This window comes from Spea bombifrons, chromosome 6 (genome assembly GCF_027358695.1).
Source record: "Spea bombifrons isolate aSpeBom1 chromosome 6, aSpeBom1.2.pri, whole genome shotgun sequence".
In the NCBI taxonomy this organism is placed as follows: domain Eukaryota; kingdom Metazoa; phylum Chordata; class Amphibia; order Anura; family Pelobatidae; genus Spea; species Spea bombifrons.
In genome coordinates this window covers 4299857-4321108 of record NC_071092.1, presented here as the reverse complement: position 1 = coordinate 4321108, position 21252 = coordinate 4299857, and the positions used below count along the sequence as shown (strand labels likewise).

Here is a 21252-nt window from a genome sequence, read left to right as displayed (position 1 = left end):
TGTTATCTTTGCAGGGTTGGTTCTTATTGATATCAGAGCAATCAGACGGCACCCTTGTTCCTTACGACACAGTTAAAATGTATCGAGACAGATCTTGGCTGGGCTCTGCTGTGACTGTGCTGCTCCCAACCGGCCCATGAGCGGCGCCACGCCGGGGATCCCGATTGCACCATTTAGCCGACCTGCCCCCAGAGAGGCCAGAACACACCACTGCGTAACAGCCCAATAACTATTCATATCAACTTGCTTGGTAAAGCTTTGTGGCGACAATGTATCGGCTTTGCCTGTATATATGTTGGATCCGTAAGTTTCTCCCTGTGTTTAGCGTTTTAGGAAATGTCTACTTGCTTCCAGTAGAAGCCCGTGTGCCGTATGGGTAATGTTTGCAGAAACACGTGATTTTAAGAGCCATATGAAGGGGGGATTCTCATCACCAATATAGAGTGTGCATGTACAAAATGGTGAAGAGGCGCTCTGCTTGAAACAAAGCTTCCTTCATCACGGCCATATTGGCAAGTATGGGTATGGCAGAGCCAAAGGACATCTCGCTGCTCACCATTTAACCCCTATGGGACAATGGGCGGTCCCTAAACCCATTGAAAACAATGCATTTTGAGCCCGTACATGCACGGGCTTTGTCATTAAGGGGTTAATAACACTTATTGTATTTGTCCAAATTATATTACTTTAAAATGTATTTATACAGAGCCGGCAGAATTTGCAGCGCTGATAATATGGGGGGGGGGTTGAAAATGAACAATAATATTCTAATTGACAATATAAAAAAATGACAATAAGCACAATAAATAAAAACAGGATTATTGGCGCATTTAGTATTAAACAGAACACTTAAAAGGTTTCGAAATATCATAAAAAAATGAAATGAAAAGGAAACTATAGAAAAATATAGTAAATTAAACAGAAATTCTATCTTCTTCCAATTTTTCTCCTGGATTCTTATTTGACCGCAGGTGAGCTCTTATATTTTGGAAAACTAAACAATGCTCATCAAGGCCATTCTTAAACTGGAACGTAAGGGATGATGCTCATTGAAGTTTATTTTTTTCTGAATATATCTTCAAATGCACCATTTTTTTTGTGGCTGCTTCATTTTATTTCCTGCATCAGATAACTGCAATAAATGTGGCGATTATTACTCTCCGTTACTCACAATGGGGCGTTGTATTTGGACAAGAACGTTTGCCCTTAATTTCTGAAAACACCCAGATTATTGCTGTTTTTTTTTTTTTAGAATGAAACTATTTGTTCAGTTCAGCAAATATTCATATAAAAAATATTTAAAAAAAATGATTTTGGATAACAGAAGCTATTCTGAGGGGAAGAACATACCAAAGCTTCATAGAAGACATTCATGCCGGACAAAGACAGAAAGGGCATTTGTTTGGACTAACTTGCCGGAGGTAGAAGAGTTTATAATTTAAAAATAAGTTATTTTTCCAGTCCCCTCTTCAAGATGAATACTGTATTTGTGCTCTAGTAGAGATTGCAATATCATGGGATTTTGAAAGGAAGGTTAAAACTCCATCAGTTCAAAATTATTTTGGGCAAATGGAGAAAAGAAGAAATGGTCGAACCTCCACCATGCTCTCGAGTTCAACCCTCATAACATTTTTAGTAGGACGCATTCCTTTAAATATAAACTGATTTAGTTTTGACTTTTTTTGACTTTTCCATCTCATTACCTGTAAACTTGGCTTCCTCACATCTCCTACTTTCTCTTTCCAATGTTTTTACACCTACCCTAACTCATCCGTTTAACCTCCTCTAGCATGTTCCTACCCCCTTTATACAAGCTATCATCGCTCTCATCATGGCGTCCATGTCAGCGTTTTTAGGCCTCTCATCATACCCTTAGCATCGGTTGGTGCGTTTCGAGTCTTCTACTCTTCTCTGTCTACAACTCGTCTCTTGGATTCCATAACTACCTCTATCTAAACGTATCTACCTTTCTTCTCATGACCTCTCTCCATGTCTTCTATCCTCGCAAACTTACAAACGGTCCCTCTGATGTTGGGTCCTGGATGACATCCGACGACCTAAAGCTCGGCATCTCCAAGACAGAACTTCTGTTTATTCCTCCATCTCCCTAATCCCTAATTATCTCCTTCGCTCTTCATATGCATTCACTCATTAAATCGTGGCTCTCATCCGCAAAATATCTCTCAAACGTGTCCTTTTCTCCCACAATACACTACTTAAATATCAATCCATTCCCTTGTGGTTTCTTCTTCTGTCACCTTTAAGGTCTCCAATCTGTACTAAGCACCTTTGTCAGACTAGTTTTCTTACCCCATAGCTCTTCCTGTGCTGCCCCCTGTGCCAGTCCCTCGCCTGGCTCCCCATGCCCCCGAAATTGAATATAAACTCCTGATCTTCACCTACAGAGCCTTTAACAACACAATACCTCCTATATCTTTGCATTTATCTCCAAATATTCTGTTATCCACAATCTTCACTCTGGCCACCACTTGCATCTCTCTTCAGTCGTTATCTCTCCTTCCCACTCGCGTCTCCAGGACCTGTTAACCCGTGCCGTACCAATTCTCTAACATTCCCTGCGTTCTTCTCCGAGACTCTCTTCTACTTAATCAGCTTTCATATAATCCTCACCCAAGTAGTCCCCCACCTCCTGTTGTTTTGTTGCCACAAAAGCTAAAATTCCTTAAATGTGATTAAAACATCCCAAAACATGTCAGGTTTTTTTTTTTAGCCATTAACTTTCATTTTCCTGGTTTCTATCTTATTTTAATGTCTGTCCCCGAAGCCCGTGTTAAAAGTAGTCCTATTGCGCAATAACCTGCAGCAGTATCTCTCGTCTCCGTTTCACACAATTCATAATAAACCTTTTTTAGCCATATTTTCACACCTACGTTTTTTTTTTTTTATCTTTTTGATTTCCTTCGGATAAAAGGTGCATCAGGAGCTGCTAATGCTCAACACTCATTATGAAGCGTATATCCCATATTCCCAACCGGTATAATTTTAGCCTGTCAATAAAGGATAAAAGATTATGAGAAAAAAAAAATATGGCCCCTCCTACTTCAGAACAACCCCATATGCAAATGGTCACCTTTATTTTTTTCTGTAACTTTTTGTAAGGAGGAAAATGTTGTTTTTTTTTATGTTTTTTTTTAAATAATTTAGGAAGACTTGTCACCATTGGGAGTTCCGGTTACTATAACCAGGTAAAATATGCAGGAAAAGTGCACAAATCCCCAAAAGCTGACAACATTTACACATCGCTGTAAGATTCACGACATGACACCCACGATTAACTTCATTTGCATTAATGCCGTCATTTATTTAAATAAAAGAATGGAAAGACAGTGAGAATGACTACAGTAATTCAGAATAATTGTGCGATCGAAACCACTATTACGGGTGTTAATTCCTAAGGCAAGGGGTATTTAAGTATCTGTTTTTTAATGATACGATTCCAGTTTTTAGTTTTTTTTTTCAATGGTCAAAATAAAATTCTTAATTATTAACAATCTTTTTTAATCATGCATTATTTATCAAAAGTAGGCCGTAGAACGGCAGCCATTGACAAATCTTTGACATTTGATTTTTTTTGGGGAAAAAGATAACATGATGTTCCATTGAGTATTGCCCAAAAGAGAACATTTTCATAGAAAACTCATATTAAAAAAAAAAAACCCTTGTATAACAGTATAGAGTAAATAAATTGTTGCTTTCAAAAAAAAAAAAATACTAAATACTAAAAAAAATACCAAGAACCAGGATGTCAGTGTTAATGAGCCTTAATTCATGTTAAATAATTACTAGAAATAGCTTTATTTCTTGGTGCTATAATTCAGGGATTATGTGAAGGCATATTTTCACTGGTATGTTTTCCGTGCAAATTAACGGGTCATTAAAGAATAAAACCTTCTTAGGAAATAAATCTTTAAGAACTTTAAGTGGAACAAGCTTAGTAGGGGTCAAACCGAACATGTAGTTATGTATCAAAAAGAAAAAAAATAATAAATAATATTTTTGGAAACAAAAACAAACAATTATGTGCTGAAAACGTTTAGATAACGAGGCGGCGCTGGCACTTTAAGGCCAGCGGCTGCCGGATGCCTTCAGTGAGGCCAATGGCTGGAAATGCTTGGCAGCACCTGATTGGGTGAGGGCTGCTCTAGGCCAGTATCCCACCGGGCATAAAACGCATTAATTAACGTGGTTCCATAGAGTAACCAGGAATGACATCTGCAACCTTTGTCCTGAAAACCACCCCTTGAGCACAGAGGAGAAAACAAAAGAACAAAGTGTAAAGGAATAAGTAAAAAATTATAAAGTACATTCTGATTGAGGGTTACCCAATCGGATTGCCAAAAGATCAAAAGTTACATCTCATTATCATAAAATTAAAAGCGGTATTAGTTTGTGACACTATAAAGCCTGCATTTAATTAGTTGTCGCATTATAACAGGGATAGTTACTGTATTAACATACTATATTAATATACATAAAAAAATTAAATCCAAGTATATGATGTCATCATCCCATAAGATGCTTTATCTATGACATAATTTATTCCATTATTTTGAATCAGTAGATTGACCTTAGGTGTAGATTCCCATTCATGTTGGGGCTAGATAACTATAGACAGATAGAATCTCACAGCAGATTAGAACTATTCGACCCATCCAGTCTGCACATTTTTAAGTATTTTTTTTTACCAAAACTCAAAAAAAGCACCTGGAGCTTCATCGAATCACGAAAGGCAAAAGTCAAAATATAAGGCGAAAAGTGACATTCCCTGGAACTTCGTGTTCATTACAACATAAGTGTGATGTCACTGGCTTTAGAACCATTTTTTCTGAATATAAACTAACGTTTTAAACAGTTTATTGGTACACAGAGAAGGACACCCCTCATCTCTATCATTCATAAGAACATTAAAAAGGGTCCTCAACTTTTTTTTCTACCGCTGTATAACCCTCTTATATGTTTATTTACCCCTTGCAGAATTCTAAATTAACAATATTCATTTAAAATAAATTTAATGGTAATTGACTTTTTTTCATGTTGTCTTTTAATAAACATCTCACAGAATTTAGGGGGGTTTTTTTGTCCCCAAAGGGAAAGTTGTGAAGTTTCGCTGGCAGAAGGAAGAGGAAATCTTCAAAAGGAATACCCAAACTAAGTAAAAGGTTAATAGCGTCTGGGTTCCTTTAAGAGGTGCGTTAATATTGATATTAAAACACGACTTCCATTTTTTTATCACTTTTTAATTTTTTTGATCTTTTACGGCATTTCCAAATGGTTCACGATTGCACAAAAATTCCTTATTTTTTTTCTTTCCGCTAATAAAATGTTCAAAGAACAAAGTAAACCAATGTTTTCGGAGATTTGTCTTTGGTTTTAAGCTATTATTTTTTTTACGCTATTCATAAAAGCACAAAGAACACTTGTTTGGAAAACACGCCTGCCTTAAGGATACAGGCTTCTCGCAAAGAATGCAAAGTGCCACGGGAATGAAGAAAGAATGGGCATTTCATTTAAAATGGGGTTGTACCATTAAAACAGCCTATGGCCCCCGAGTCCGGACGTCACATAAGTCAATCTGGAATTTTAACGCAGTTGCCCTCAGCACAAAAAAAAAAAATCTTTTGAATACTAAATATCGTAGGGCGAGTTGTGTCTACGTATCACTTAAGACCATTTGTCCTATTGCATAAAAGAACAGTAGTCCTTCTATCGGTCAGATTTTGTGTCCAGGAAGGTAGAAAAGCCAATTATAATGGTGTTATACAACATGCATGATAATAATGATAATAATAATAATAATAATAATAATAAAAGCTTACAAAAAAAGGCTTAGTCTCAAGTTCGGACGTCATACATAATTAAAACCAAAGTTAATATTAATATTAATAGTATATTAATTTTAATATTGAATATTGAATATTTTGTATCAGGATATTTTATGTTAATATTGCTACAATATGTTGATTAAATTCTACTCATTCTTAACCCCATAAAATGTTGACTGTTCTTTAAATTTAATTTAGTAGCAGAGAATGTGAGTTTGCTGAACCATTTCGCTCTTTGGATGACATCTGGGTATCACCGTTTTGTTCCTACTGAACCTTGGTTAGCACTGATTTATAAGGTCCTGGAGATGTCACACGCAAACACATCAACTAGACCAAGGAGACAAGGTTGGAAGGTTTTGTGATGATCAGTGGTTCCTGGAGAAAATGTTCAAATGTTAAGCTATAAAGGAGAAGACAATTCCATGATAATCAAAAGTCAACGATGTCGGGGTGATCAGCTAATGAGGAAAATCCTCAAACTCAAGGTATTAAAGGGAAGACATTTCCAAGACAATCCAAGGTCAAAGATCCTCAAACTCAGGGTATTAAAGACATTTTCAAGACGACCCAAGGTCAAAGATTCTGGGGGTGATCAGCCGATGAAGAAACTGCTAAAACTTCAGATATTAAAGAAGAAGACATTGCCAAGATCAATGATCAAAGCTCAAGACTATTGGTAAATTGGGGAGGAGGTTTAATTGCACCCCCCCAACACATTAATAAGGTTTTGGTAGCCGTATAAACTGCTTTGTGTGCCCACTATGTAGGAGGTGAGAGTAGGTTCTTCTCATCCTATTGAGAGTGTGCCTTGATGTGGCGGATGAGCTTAATTACGCTTTGGACAATTCATATAACCAAAACTCATTTATATCATGTTTATATATTTGTTGCCAACTTTATTAGGGTAAGAAGCGCCAACAGTTTTTGGATTTTTTTTGAAGCCTATTGGTAAACAAGAAACAAGACCATGGAACTAAAGGTCAAATAAAGCAATCGTTACAGGTCAAAAGTTACCGGTGCAGCCAAAGGGTCAGGAGAAGACAGGATTTTAGATGGTGGACTTTGGAGTCAAACATGTCTCCATTGCGTCTAGACGTTGGATCTCTACTTGTGCTCCGGGGGTTCAAGTGGAATTTGCCTTTGAACCAATTTTAGATTTTTAGGGGCAGTTCAGACAAGAATTACTAATCCAGCATATGGTTAAATATCCACAAGGCTCAAAAGGAACTTAATGGTTTCCCTAGAAAGCGAGTAGGGTTTGATATCTGTTTTAATAATATTAAATTGATTTTTTTTAGGAAGTGTAGTAGTAGAACAAAAGGGCATGACACAAATTAGCATTTAAATTTTTGAGCATTCACTTGGAAATAGATATTTTATAGTTTATATATAATCCTGAATGATATACTGCTCTTCGCGTATGGGTACCAGTACAAAATATATTTTATGGAAATATAATCTTACGTGACACTTATTTAATTACTTAATTTTGATTCTATTTCTCTGTTCTATAGAACATTATTTATGACCATGCCATATCTAATACATTCCCTGTATTAATGATTAACTGTCAGCGAAGATCACCTTGAAATCCCAAGCGTTTATAGATTTCAATACAAGCAGGGATGGGGACTGGAATCATCCTGATCCATATTACACATTTAACCCCTTCTGTCAGTAGAAGGAACCCCACGTTTCCAAGTTGGAGGTTCCTTCGTAAACAAGTCTTCAAGAGCTAGTAGACTCCACCATTAAATCCCATTCGTGATAGTATTTTTGAGCTACATTGCTTTATCTAAAATGGTGATGTGATAGCTGGCAGACCTGGGCCACTAACGGCACGTTATGACATCATAACCCAGTCCCTGATCCTTTCCATGTACACAAAGCAACAGATAGTAAGAAAAGGAGAGATTTCCTTGGTCCAGATGGAGCAAAGAGGTTGAAGAGCGGTCATAACTAGACCTGGGGGGAAATACCATGAAAGCCTTGTATTTAGGCCTCATTCGGCGGTAACCATGGAAGCAAAGACCAAGGTTCCCAACAGGGTTAAAAATTGCCACTTTTCATCGTTTGCAAATCTTCACCCATAGTCAGGGCTGGGGGAAAAAATCTGTCTGCATTCTCAAACTATGTTTTATTTTACTACGTTTTATTTTGTCAAGAAAAATTAAAACAAGACGAAATGTTGCCCCGTTGCCTTGCCCCATAGGTCTAGTCGAGTATACTATAGATTAAACGTGGACCAAGAGCAAGGTATTGTTATGATTCTGCGTTCCAAAGGACCATGCCGGCTAAATATAAAATTAATGAGAGGAATTAAGGTGTTACATTAGACTATGTGAGAAGTCTCTGAATCACATAACACCACTCTATATGATGCGGAAGGCAGTCAGCACATCGCAAATAAATCTCATCACCAACCCAAGGTGATTCACGACTAGCTGGTACTTGATACAAGACCGGAACTAGCTGTACGTACATCATCAGCTCCGAGCTTGGCCTTTAAAGAAATGTTCTCCTTTTTAATGAAATTAGCGGGAAAATATTGTTGAAGTTCTCTTCGATGAAACACTTTAACTGTTAGTTATAAAAAAAGGACAAGTAGAACATTTTTTATGGTATTTTAATTCAAGTTTCACATTACGCCATCAGAATGTATTGTCGAGAAAAAAAAGTGTGTGTGTACCTATATATTATAAAATTATAAATGTGTAAATATATATATAAAATTATTATGATTATTTTTTTATTATTATTTTTTTCTATATCCAGGTGGCAAACTATATTTCCTAAAACCATAGATTTAGCAGGAAAAAAAAAAAAAAACTCTTCCCAAGAAAATTTAAAAAAATGAAATTAATAGATGCTCTGAAAAATGTATTATTTTTTTCGAGAACATAACCAATTGGGTTTCACTAGGTTCCGAACAATTGAATGTCGACAACCTAATAATTTGTATGAGTATTTTTAACTTTTTTTTTCATAAAGAAGGGCATGTTAACATCCTGCCATTTTTTTTAACACTTGACTTGAATTTACTGTAAATGAAGAATAAAATATATTTATCTTTATAATTACATATCGGCACAGCAACATTTAAATGTCCCATCTAAATAGAAAAAAAGAAGTCCAAATTAATGATTTTATATTTAATTAAAATATTAACCTAATTTAGCTTATTAAAATCGACAATTCCAAAAGAAATTTACAAAAAAATTAGATTTTCTGTTCATGGAATGTATCAACCTCAAATATTTTCTGTGCCCCTAATCGTATTTACAGTAATTTGGAATAAAAAAAATTCCGAAGGTCTAATCTATTTTTAGAAATGTTACCTTGAGGAACGCGCTCATATTCAGTCACATGACTTTCGTTGTCACCTCCTGGACTCCACGTTCATAATGTGATCAGTGTATTAAGGGAAACCTCACATGACACAACAGACACTCAAGAGGGGGAATAAATTGCCAAACTGTCGTGGCGTTCCGTAGGGAGAGGAACTGGAAGCCTAAGGGTTTCATCATGTGTTTTCTTCAACATTTTTTTAAGGAAAAGTTTATCGACTCCATTGAGTTTTTTTTTTTGTAGAACGTCTGCTGTTTGGCATACAATGGGTTTAACAAAAAAAAAAAGCTTTATATTTTAAGAACTTCCAAAAATGTTTAATTATATTAACCCCTTAAGTACAATGGGCGGCCCCTAAACCCATTGAAAAGAATGCATTTTGAGCCCCTACATGTACGGGCTTTGTCATTAAGGGGTTAAACACTTCATTCATGTCCTGATTCCCTATAACAGAGAATCGCTTCTACGGCTCCCTTTCATGTTTCTGGGTAACGCTACAATGCAAGTGGCCCATGTCGCTGATCAGGGCTCTGGACCTTCATCACCACCCGATACATGTATTCTATTTACGACACGTATGTTCTGTCTGACCTTTATGCGACATTGTTTAAGTTTATGTGTTTGTTGATGAGCATGCATGATAAGGGCAGTGTCATATTTTTACGAAGAATTACGAAGAGTTGATGTTCTTCAGCTAGGACCTATCGCTCCCATGATCCTTTGCCAACATTGGCTGGGTACCATGGTCACTTAAGTTGGTACCAAGATACCTCGAGCAACTGAAAGTAACTTCCAACCCAAGAGAGGGAGAGAGAGAGAGAGAGAGAGAGAGAGAGAGAGAGAGAGAGAGAGAGAGAGAGAGAGGAGAGGGAGAGAGAGAGGGAGAGAGAGAGAGAGAGAGAGAGAGAGAGAGAGAGAGAGAGAGAGAGAGAGAGAGAGAGGGAGAGGGAGAGAGAGAGAGAGAGAGTGAGAGAGAGAGAGGGAGAGAGAGAGAGAGTATTAAAATGAAAATGTCCCCTGTAGCTTTAGCCTCTCAGCTTTATCTACCCTTGAATCAAGGTATTCTTATTTTATTGGGGTCAACGTAGGGACATCGACAGTTGGTGGCTATGAAAGACCTGCCACAATATTTGCATCATGTGACCTAAAACATATGTGTCTATCTTTTGTTTTCCTAATAATGTAAATTGAATTTAAAAAAAATTATTGCTAAGCTGTAATTAAGAATAATTTTGGGGTAAAAAAATTATATATTTTGTAACTTTTTTTGTCTCTTTTCAAATGTGAGTACATAATATATATATAAATATATATATTTCTACAAAATATTCACAAATATGTACTTTATGCAGAAGTAAAAGGAAGGCAATGTGGAAAAATATTATATATTCAGATGATATTATAATATTAATGTAGCCCTAACTAATGCATGGATGTGCAACTTTAGAGGTCATAAAATGATTTAAGTGAAATTACAAGATTTTACTTTTAATCTTGGCATTTTTTCTTTAATCTCAAGAACACAGCAGAATGTTCTTTTACAAAAAGACGAAAGCATAAATATCGATTATTTAAACTTTTGTCTTTTGTAAAAGACCGATTATTTATTGACCAAAAAGGAGCAATATTTCTTTAAAAATAAATAAATGAAATAATAAATGCCATCAAATAAATGATATGATTCTATTCGCCATAAACCTCCCGTCCAGATGTTAGTAGATTTCCGCACGTTGCTTTTATATAAGGCACAGGCTAATTAGCATGTCACAGTTTTTTTACGCAACGCCGTGCCTATGAAATGTGATTATGTGAAAATGATTTCACATTTTCAACAGTATTTATTCTGGTAAATATTCTCCTTCCTCTAGCATTTGTGTTTTAAATACTCTGTTTATTATCGTGGAATCCCCATTATTTTATCATTACAAGATTTTTAACCCTTTCAGTAAAATGATTAGATCCTCACTAAAAGTGTTAAGAACAGCACGACTATAGTTTTCAAATTGATGACCAGAGTTACATTTGTATCAGACCCTATAACTGTTATTACATACCTACTAACCGCACCTATTCCGGTATGACAGTCCTTCTTTGTCTCCAAATCCCCAATGCCCCCCTATTTCCTCCCCTGATGCCCCTTTCCTCCCCTGATGCCCCTCTTTTCTAGGAGCTCAGAATGTTTGCTGGGTATGAGGGGATCGCAGGGTTCTACAGCCCTGAAAGCCCCATTAATGTGTATTTTGCTCATAAAAGACATAATTCTTCTTCTAAATACCCCCCGTTACATAATAACTACCAATCGGCCAAATTTTAATAAAAAGTCTTGTAAAGCCCCACCCCCAGCCACGCCTCTAGCCACACCCCTTCCAACAAATGTATCCCCTTTTAATCATTTCAATACCCTGAGATGTACAGGGGGTTTGTAAATGAAGTCATATTTAAACGCAAGTCCCCTCCGACGTCTTTAGAACAGTTTATTTCGTGGCTGTCAATGTTGGGACAGAGGTGTGCCCTTCGAAATCAATCTTTCTTTTTTCTAGAATAGAATACTTTGAAAGCCAACCAGAGGTTTTGATTAATTAATGTGCCATTACGACCTAAACTTACTTTGCTGGGGTGCAAGACGTTAAATACCAGCTAACTCCGCAATCGGCGGACAATATCTGTTTTGTTCCGCCGGGCCGGCCTGCAGACTGCAAACTCGTTGATAATGAAGCAGAAGGCATTACTTTAGATCATCCAGTTTTAAGAATTAATCCAAAAAGAAAAAAACTCAAGAAGCGGGGCTAATTACCAACATTCCATGATGAATTACTAAGCGGTGTGTGGTAAATCCGTGTGCGTTTTCTTCCCTTTTTTTTTTTTCTTTCCTCCTGAGCCCCCAAATTCATCCTCTACTTATTCTCAGAAGGTTAAAGTTCCTCGGGTAATTAAGGCACCACGGAGCTGACATGATCCCTCAAGGTAACTGCTTTTACTTCTAACGTTTGGAGCACAGCCTGGTACTTTTTAATCTAATTTTTTTTTTTTTTCACGGTGTTCGTAAAGGCGTCTAAAAATGTAAAAAAAAAAAAGAAGAAAAAAAAAAAGAAGAAAAAAATGCTCTAATCTGCTCACAGGCGGGTTGAAGGTTGTAATTGCCATGCAGTGCTGGGCAAAATACGACATATTTGTAGCTTGGCCAGTAAGAAATTCCTTAAGCCTCTTTTGAATTGCAGGAATGCCTCGGACTTGTCACTTTGAATTTATTCACAACTAAGTCTTTCCTTGTTAAGAAATCAAAGCTTGTAAGTTATACAACTAAACCAAGAAAGGACACCTTGTCACATTCTGGAACCTTAAAGACCCCCATAAACTTCTACAAGGCGAACCAAGCCCCCGTGAGGTCTTCAAACAAATTTCAGGGAAAAACTTGACATGAATCACTAGATTGCCTAAAAATCTCTCATTATAATAATTATTATTTACTATCATTATTATTATTATTATTATTTATAATTATTTATTTATTTTTTTATTTTTATTATTATTTATTATTATTATTATTATTTTTAATAATGATTATTTATTATTATTATTATCTTTTATTTCTATAGCGTCAACAAAGATTTGCACCGCTTCTTACAGTCCCTACATTCAAAGGGTCTAACAAAGGTAGAACCGGTACATTAGGTAACGAGGGGCCGGCTCAAAAGTTTATCTGCCATAAATATTATATGAAAATATATTTTTACCTAAAATATAATTACCTAAAAGTATTGAAAACGTTAAATAGCAAACTTTTGACCTGAGCTTGAGCTCTTCCTGATTGGCCGATTATCTGATTCAATCAGATTTAGTAAAAGGAATGTTAAATGAGGAACGGATTCCAAAATTTTTCAATATTACAAATCAGATGCTAATGTTCCTTTTTTTGTTACATGCCGCTGAGAATTAACCCCTTAATGACAAAGCCAGTACATGTACGGGCTCAAAATGCATTGTTTTCAATGGGTTTAGGAACCGCCCATTGTCCTTAAGGGGTTAAACTAGAGTATTTTGGGACAGGCAATCATTAGCTTCTATAATATTTTTTTTTTTTTTCCTTTTACTAAAACTTTAGCGAGTTTCAAAATGCTATACGACGTGACGGAAGCTAAGTGGCAATGCGGGAATTGTGTGACCGTTCTATCGACACATTCTCACGATTTATGTTTGCTGGGTCAACTCATGCCGGAGAAGCTCTCATGGGCTGGTTCTTCATGACGCACAGTGAAGGTTGTGAAATGTTCTATCTCACCTGAACTCAGGTACAACTTACGGTTTAGTGTAAACCTTTTAAATGACCTGGCCTCTAAAAGTTAGCGCATAGTGCACAGCTTGTACACTGTGCACACTACCGTTCAAAAGTTTGGGGTCACTTGGAAATGTCCTTATTTTTGAAAGAAAAGCAAATTTTGTCCATTTAAATAACATGAAATGGATCAGAAATTCAGCACAGATGGGGTTAATGTCATAAATGATTATTGCAGCTGGAAACGGCTGTGTTTAATCATTCCCATCACTCCTGTGTTCCAATGGCCCTTTATCACTCCCATCACTCCCGGGTTCCAATGGCCCTTTTATCACTCCCATCACTCCCGGGTTCCAATGGCCCTTTTATCACTCCCATCACTCCTGTGTTCCAATGGTCCTTTATCACTCCCATCACTCCTGTGTTCCAATGGCCCTTTATCACTCCCACCACTCCTGTGCTCCAATGGCCCTTTATCACTCCCATCACTCCTGTGTTCCAATGGCCCTTTATCACTCCCATCACTACCGGGTTCCAATGGCCCTTTTATCACTCCCATCACTCCCGGGTTCCAATGGCCCTTTTATCACTCCCATCACTCCTGTGTTCCAATGGTCCTTTATCACTCCCATCACTCCTGTGTTCCAATGGCCCTTTATCACTCCCACCACTCCTGTGCTCCAATGGCCCTTTATCACTCCCATCACTCCTGTGTTCCAATGGCCCTTTATCACTCCCATCACTCCCATCACTCCTGTGCTCCAATGGCCCTTTATCAGAAATCCCTTTTGCAATTGTGTTACAGCCAGAAATTTCCCAATTTGACCCCAAACTATAGAATGGAAGAGAATATGTTGGAGATCATTTTGTTTTTTTGTTTTTTTTACAATGGCCACCAATGCAAATGGCTGCAAACAGATTCTTATTTCATTGCACGGAATTTCATGCACCTGTTTAGGGAACATTTTGTATTTTGCACAAGAGACCAAAGAGAGCGCCTAACAAACCCGCTCTTGATTTATGAGAGAGAAAAATCTCGAGGCGTGCGGCGACGAAATCGCAATAAATCAAAGAACAAAAGAAAGTTAAAAAAAGAAAATGGTAAAATTACATATTTCGCTCAACAAAAAAAAAAACTCAAATGAAAAATGATTGTGCAATTTCCTAAATGGAATCGACTTAATACTTCAAACAATTTTATAGCTCAAAGCAATAAGAATTTTCCTTTTCAACTAAAATCACGTCTTATTTTCAAAAATGTTGTAAAAAGTTAACCATTAAAGAACAATTTATCTGTGACCACTGCTAGCAATGGCAAGCCAGGGTCTAGATCCGAGAACATGAGGTCCACCCGACTGTTTCTTGACCTCTGTGTAAAAGATCTTGAGGAGCAAACCCATAAGAGGAGCCATCTGAGTACCCCAAGCCAAAGAAACGTGGTTGCTCTGCGTGGTGGGCATGGTCTCGAATGGTAATAGGAAGTCAAAACACGGGTCAAACCACGATTCTTCTAGGGTCAACCTGGCAGGGGTTGTGATTGACAGAAACTCAAATAGAGGTTCCTGTGTGCTCCTTGGGTCACAGCAGGCCTAGGGAAATTATTACTGATTATTTATTGATTTACAAAAAAAAAAAAATAACATATTCTGCATCGTCATGCTAGAAGACCCTACTCGTCACCCCCCACCAGTGGGTATGGCCTCCTTCTGAACCCCCAAAATGAAGAACGTTCAACCTTTGGGCGCAGGGTACAAAAAATGAACCGGGGTCCCGGGTACCTGCGCTCCCTTCTATGTTCGTTTTAACGTTGATCTTAACAATGTCTTATTTTTAATTTGCTTCTCAAGCCCGAGTTTAGAGACATCTGCCAATCTCACACCTCGCGTGGCGTACAGACTCAAGAATAACAGCTTTGCCACGTTTTGCATTGAATTTTCTAAAAATAGACATCGATTCTCATTTAACCCCAAAAGGGATGATCAATGCGCTGCAACCAAGTGCCGTTTAACCCCAGGTAAAGCAGATGGTCCCTTTAATCGCTTATAAAGCACGCTTGAGCCGGGGCAGTAATAATGTTTCAAAAGCTCCCCCTCCCCCGCCTTGGATAAAAATGGTTGTCCAAACCTAAAAGCTTGATAAATACGGTTTGCTCATCCCGCGGTGATACCACCTCCTCTATTTGTCTCTGCGGGGGGGGCGGTGGCCTTCACTTCTTTTCTTGCCGATGCATTATTGTTGTTCTTTTTTTGCTTTTTAATTCCTATCTGGACTAATAAATGTGTGAAATTAAAATCTATTCTTAAGCACAGAGAATTTTCCGGTAATTAGGAAGCTCTGTGTTCCCCCGGGTTCACGGACGCTAACAAGCCCCTGCAGTTTATATCCTAAGAAAGCCACTGAAGCCAGCAAATCAGGCGAAAAAAAGAGAGAGAGATTACAATGATAAAAAAAAAAGAAGCTACGACCTTACAGAAGAAAGAGAAGGATGTTTCTTTGGTGAAAAAATCAGTAACATTACATTTATCAACGTTAATCTACGACATTCAAAGATAAGCTAAACAATAAGTCAATATTAGCAATTTCTTTTACATTATTAATTTTTTTTGGCAAAAATAGGGTTAAGCCCACCCAGGACAAGTAGAATTGGAGAACTTGATCTGTAACCCTGCTTGTTATATGGACTTGATTTGTCTTTTACAGTTCAAGGTAAGTATCAGCCTAATACATTGTAGTATTTAACAAAACATGGAGGAGCGCTAGTGGAGGAGAGATGCTAGGTCAAGAGTTAATAGTCACTGAGATGATGGTGGATAAGCGGAGCCGCCTTCCAGCAGAAGTGGTTTAAGTTAATACAGTAAGGGAATCTAAGGCTGCATGGCTAGGCATAAGGATAGCCTGAACATAAGAGAACGTCAAGGAGCGTGTAAGGTGTGAGATCTTCCAGCAGGTAGAATGATGGGCAGGTGAGACGGGTCTCAAAAACCCTGATAAATCTTTGTTTCAACATTTGGAATAAATATCTCTGCTCCATAGGGCGACCACATAACCGGGCAAAGGTGACCAGGTTGTCCTCGAGCTGGCATTTTATTGCTCCTCTAAGTCATTAGTGAGCTGATCTTTTTTCTTAAACTATTTTTAACTTTGGAAGACGAAGCCGCGTAATGCTTTGTACTTCACCTTCCTAAATGCTCTTCAGATAGCTTAGAATGATGAAATGATATTGAATTAGTGACCATACAAACGGCTTAGGGTCTTTTTTGGGACACCCCACCACTCCTCATCATGCACAACAGCAGAAAGAGTGTTTTGGGGTAAAATGAACCTTTTTGAATGTCAGAACGAGGACCAGATGTGTTACTCTGGCACTCAAGAGGTTACGCTACCAGGCGATAAGATGCCAAGCGCAACGTAGCGGGTGGAATAAAAGTCGCCTACCTTGAGAACTTCCATTGGGACCGGGGCGGAAGCTGGCAGGCTGCTGGACACGCTGACGTTTATCGCAGGTGTGTGGCTGACCGAGGTCCTGTGTTGCAAGAGCTGAGACGCCTGCAGCTTCTGTTGCTGTTCTCGGCGTTCTTGTTGTTGCATCTGCTCACGCATGAGTTGCTGCCGTAGCAAAATCCGTGATGTCATATTGGAGGAGCTTAGTGGAGGCTTGGGCACTCCTGGATGCTCTGCTGAGCTGCTGTGGGAAGGAAAATAAAAAAGGGAGAGAGAGAGAAAGAGACGAGCGCCTAATTAGTCGGGAATATTAGCTGTGTGCAGAGTGCATGCAAATCCTCAGATTTTTTTTTCCCCCGTGAAACGTGCTTTTTTTTAATGTAGAATTCTCAGTTAACAATTCCCAGGGACTTTGAGACAATTTAGTGTTCACGCAAAGGGTTAAATTTCCATTGTCTTTCATAGGACTAAGCTTTGAGGCTGAACACGGTTACATTACAAGAATATGCAATACATAGTAACGATTTTCTGCAGAATACAATGTAATCAACCAGAAGCTTCCCGTTAAGGGGGAAACTCCGGCCATTCTATTGCTATTATGATAGCGCCATCATATTCCGTAGACCTGTACATGCACTTTCATGAATATGATCCACCTCGCCATAACTCCTTGGCTTACAGGAGATGTGTTTGATGAAACATGCGCACAATGGGGTCTAACAAGCCCCACTTAGAACAAGCGTTCCCATTGCCATTAGAAAGCTTTCTCGTCATTGAGGGGCTGCTACAAACAGCCAAAACGGTTCAAAAATTTGAAACAAAATATCAAATACTTTAATATGTAGTCTTTATTGGTGGGACTGAATCTGGCCCTGTCCTGTCCATCAAAGAAATCCGAACAATTAAAAAACATCGCATGCGCCAACAGCTTGGAGAGCTCTTTTTCTCTCCCCCCATACTGTATTAGCCTACCCTGCACCCACCCCTTGACTTGATGTTTACCAACCAAAGGACTTTAGAAAGATGATCGGGGAGCGCTTGACTTCCAAGAACTTTACATTTTACATATTTGCATGTATTTAAAGATGCTTCAAACACAACTTTTTTAAAAGTTTGTTACCGGAATTTAAAAAGTATAAACAACCAACCAAAGTTCCGTGCATGCTGGCAAATATGGCGTTCTAGGTGTTGATGTAACATAAGTTGGTTCCTATAATGACATGATAGTATTCCCATCATCCATACAATGGATTAAGCTTGTTTCCATCTATGGTTTAAGAAGGGGTGTTTGGCACTCATCCATATCCGAGGACACTGGCCCAGAGTGACCATATCCCACCGCAACGTCTCTAGAAAAAGGGAACTGGAACCACTGCTGGTCTTTAGATGAACCAGGCCAGCTCTGCACAGCTGGATCCAGAACAGAAATGCTTTCCTTCCGTCTGCCGTCGCTCTTAGGTTTGTATATTTAGAAACCGCAGAGATCCTTAGCAGTTTCACCAACACCCCTTCGAATATCTCACTGCAGCTCCCAACTCTGACTCTACCCAAACAATCCCATTCCAATCATCACTTTCTCTAATTAAGACTCTGCATGGGCTCTGACAGCACATCCAACCATTTATTATTTTCCTTATCCACATTAAAGGTGCCGTGCCACCTACTCTGCCGAATTTAACACTTTCATAACTGCCGCATTAGAAAGATCATTCCAAGTACTCATTGCCAGACTGATGATGGTGAGGCGGCTCTGGCCCTTTAAGGCCAAAGGCCATCTGATGAGGAAAGTGTGGCCGATGGCTGGATATGCGCGGCCACATACTGCATACATTTTATGCACATTTAGTGCAGGCATATCCAGCCGGCAGGCATTTGCCCGGTGTGCCAGATGGCCAGTGATCTTTATAGAAACAATTCTTTAACCCTGTAAAATTTTATCTCACTCATAACTTTTACCAACTTCTGTCATGTGACTCAAACGCAAGTGCTGATAGGCTATTGCCCTAAAAATACATTTAACCTTCAAAAATAAAAGGGAAAAAAAATCAACTCTAAAAAGGTTTAATTGTTTAACATGCTAGAGAAAAAAAAATGATACAAATGTAACAACTTGCTTCAGGATACAATGAAATTATTAAAAGACTTGTTTTTGAAAAAAAACCCCGACACATTCATTTGTAAATAAAGACGACCCTTGTTGTTGTTGTTGTTTTAGGAAAAGATCAAACGAGGCTTTTCCACGCCGAACAATCAGATTTTCCTAAGTAAAGATTGTCTTGTTATTCAAGGCCTGTCAGCTCGCTGCATTCTCCAAGCGTCTGATCCTTTTGATAAAACGAGAGTAAACCTTTGTACGCCAACGAAAGCAGCGGTGGAATAATCGTACTAATTAGCTACTCGAGACAAATCGCTGACTGTGATACTTGCAAAAAAAAAAACTTCAACAATGAAAGAAAAACTCAAATTTAGAAAAATTTCAGCTATTTTCAGGTATTTTTATTTAAGCTAAATTTAAAATAAAAGCCAATCAGAGCCAATGATTAGATAACTACATAGATGAGGATTTTTCTTTGTTATATTAGAAAATAAAAGCGATATTCCATTGGCTGCTATTTTATAATAACCCCCCAGCGCTGTATACAGTAATAACCCCCAGCGCTGTATACAGTAATATAACCCCCCAGCGCTGTATACAGTAATTTAACCCCCCAGCGCTGTATACAGTAATATAACCCCCAGCGCTGTATACAGTAATATAACCCCCCAGCACTGTATACAGTAATATAACCCCCAGCGCTGTATACAGCAATATAACCCCCAGCGCTGTATACAGTAATAACCCCCAGCACTGTATACAGTAATATAACCCCCAGCGCTGTATACAGTAATATAACCCCCAGTGCTGTATACAGTAATATAACCCCCAGCGCTGTATACAGTAATATAACCCCCCAGCACTGTATACAGTAATATAACCCCCCAGCGCTGTATACAGTAATATAACCCCCAGCGCTGTATACAGTAATATAACCCCCAGCGCTGTATACAGTAATATAACCCCCAGCGCTGTATACAGTAATATAACCCCCAGCGCTGTATACAGTAATATAACCCCCCAGCGCTGTATACAGTAATATAACCCCCCCAGCGCTGTATACAGTAATATAACCCCCAGCGCTGTATACAGTAATAACCCCCAGCGCTGTATACAGTAATATAACCCCAGTGCTTTATACACTAATATACCCCCCAGCACTGTATACAGTTATATAACCCCCCAGTGCTGTATACAGTAATATAACCCCCCAGCGCTGTATACAGTAATATAACCCCCCCCAGCGGAATCTGTCGGCACTTTATAAATAAAGAATAATAATAATAATGTAGGTTGGCTTTGACAAAAATCTGGTTTTATCTCATTTTGTTCTAATAAAAGGAAAACAAAACTTATTTTAATCTAATATCGATAAAACTATTTTTGTTGAGCCTTCCTCTTTACATCGTTACTTCTGTTGCCTCTCTCTTTAGGCGTATATAATACTATATGTCGAGGAGAAACACGCCATCTCCCCCCCTCCTTTTTTCCCCTTTAAATGAAGTTACCGTAGAAGTAACCCTACAGGGTGTGAAACCGCGTTTAACATCACTGAGGACCTGCGAATATCACACAACCGAAATGAAGAACATTGTCAGGGAATCGGAGATCAGTCTGACATTAGTGCGGGACAAACAGAGCCCCCGATTTCATGTTTTTCTTTAATGTGGGGACGTCCTGCCTTCCATGGGTTTGTCACGGTAAAAATTCATTTATTGTAACAAAACGCCAAACGATTCTGAAACCCTTTGATACAATTCACTTTCTGTCTTTGGCCGGAGGTTCTGTTTGTCACCCTTCTAATCGATTTCCATAAATGTCTGAAATTTTAAAGGATCCTGAAATGTTCTAAACTTGACTCCAGCCAAGAGCCCCGGTACTTATACTCTGGGAAGAAGCAATGTCTGACGTTGGCTGCTCAGTAAAAGGCTGAGTATTAAGAGTGATTTTTGGGATAGGTTACCCAAAAACCTTACTTGCCGCATCAAAATGAGTCACGTGGCTCGGGTTGGGCATCTGGCACACCGGACAAACGCCAGGCCACTGACCGATCGCATCCCATACTTAAGTACTTGGAGTGACAGATTGGGCCTTGAGGTATGCGGCTGGATATGAACAGCTTTGTACATACTGCAGTTGATGACCCTATATAAAATAATAAATAATTCTAACAATAATAAAGAACAGTTTTTTCACAAAAAAGCAGGAGTTGGTTTCCCTCAGAGAACACAACTATACAGGAATTTAAA

The 21252-nt window shown here is 38.4% G+C and overlaps 1 protein-coding gene across 12 annotated transcripts in view; it reads right to left on the bottom strand.

Moving 5' to 3' along the window:
• MITF (melanocyte inducing transcription factor) overlaps positions 1–21252 on the bottom strand; it is a 66084-nt gene that overhangs the window by 11066 nt on the left and 33766 nt on the right. For 9 of the 12 annotated variants that reach the window (XM_053470146.1, XM_053470150.1, XM_053470153.1 and 6 more), the window contains exon 2: positions 16903–17152. In XM_053470146.1, the coding sequence (XP_053326121.1) occupies positions 16903–17152 (250 nt within the window). The remainder of the gene's footprint in view (positions 1–16902; positions 17153–21252) is intronic. The other 3 variants (XM_053470147.1, XM_053470149.1, XM_053470155.1) reach the window with 1 other exon arrangement.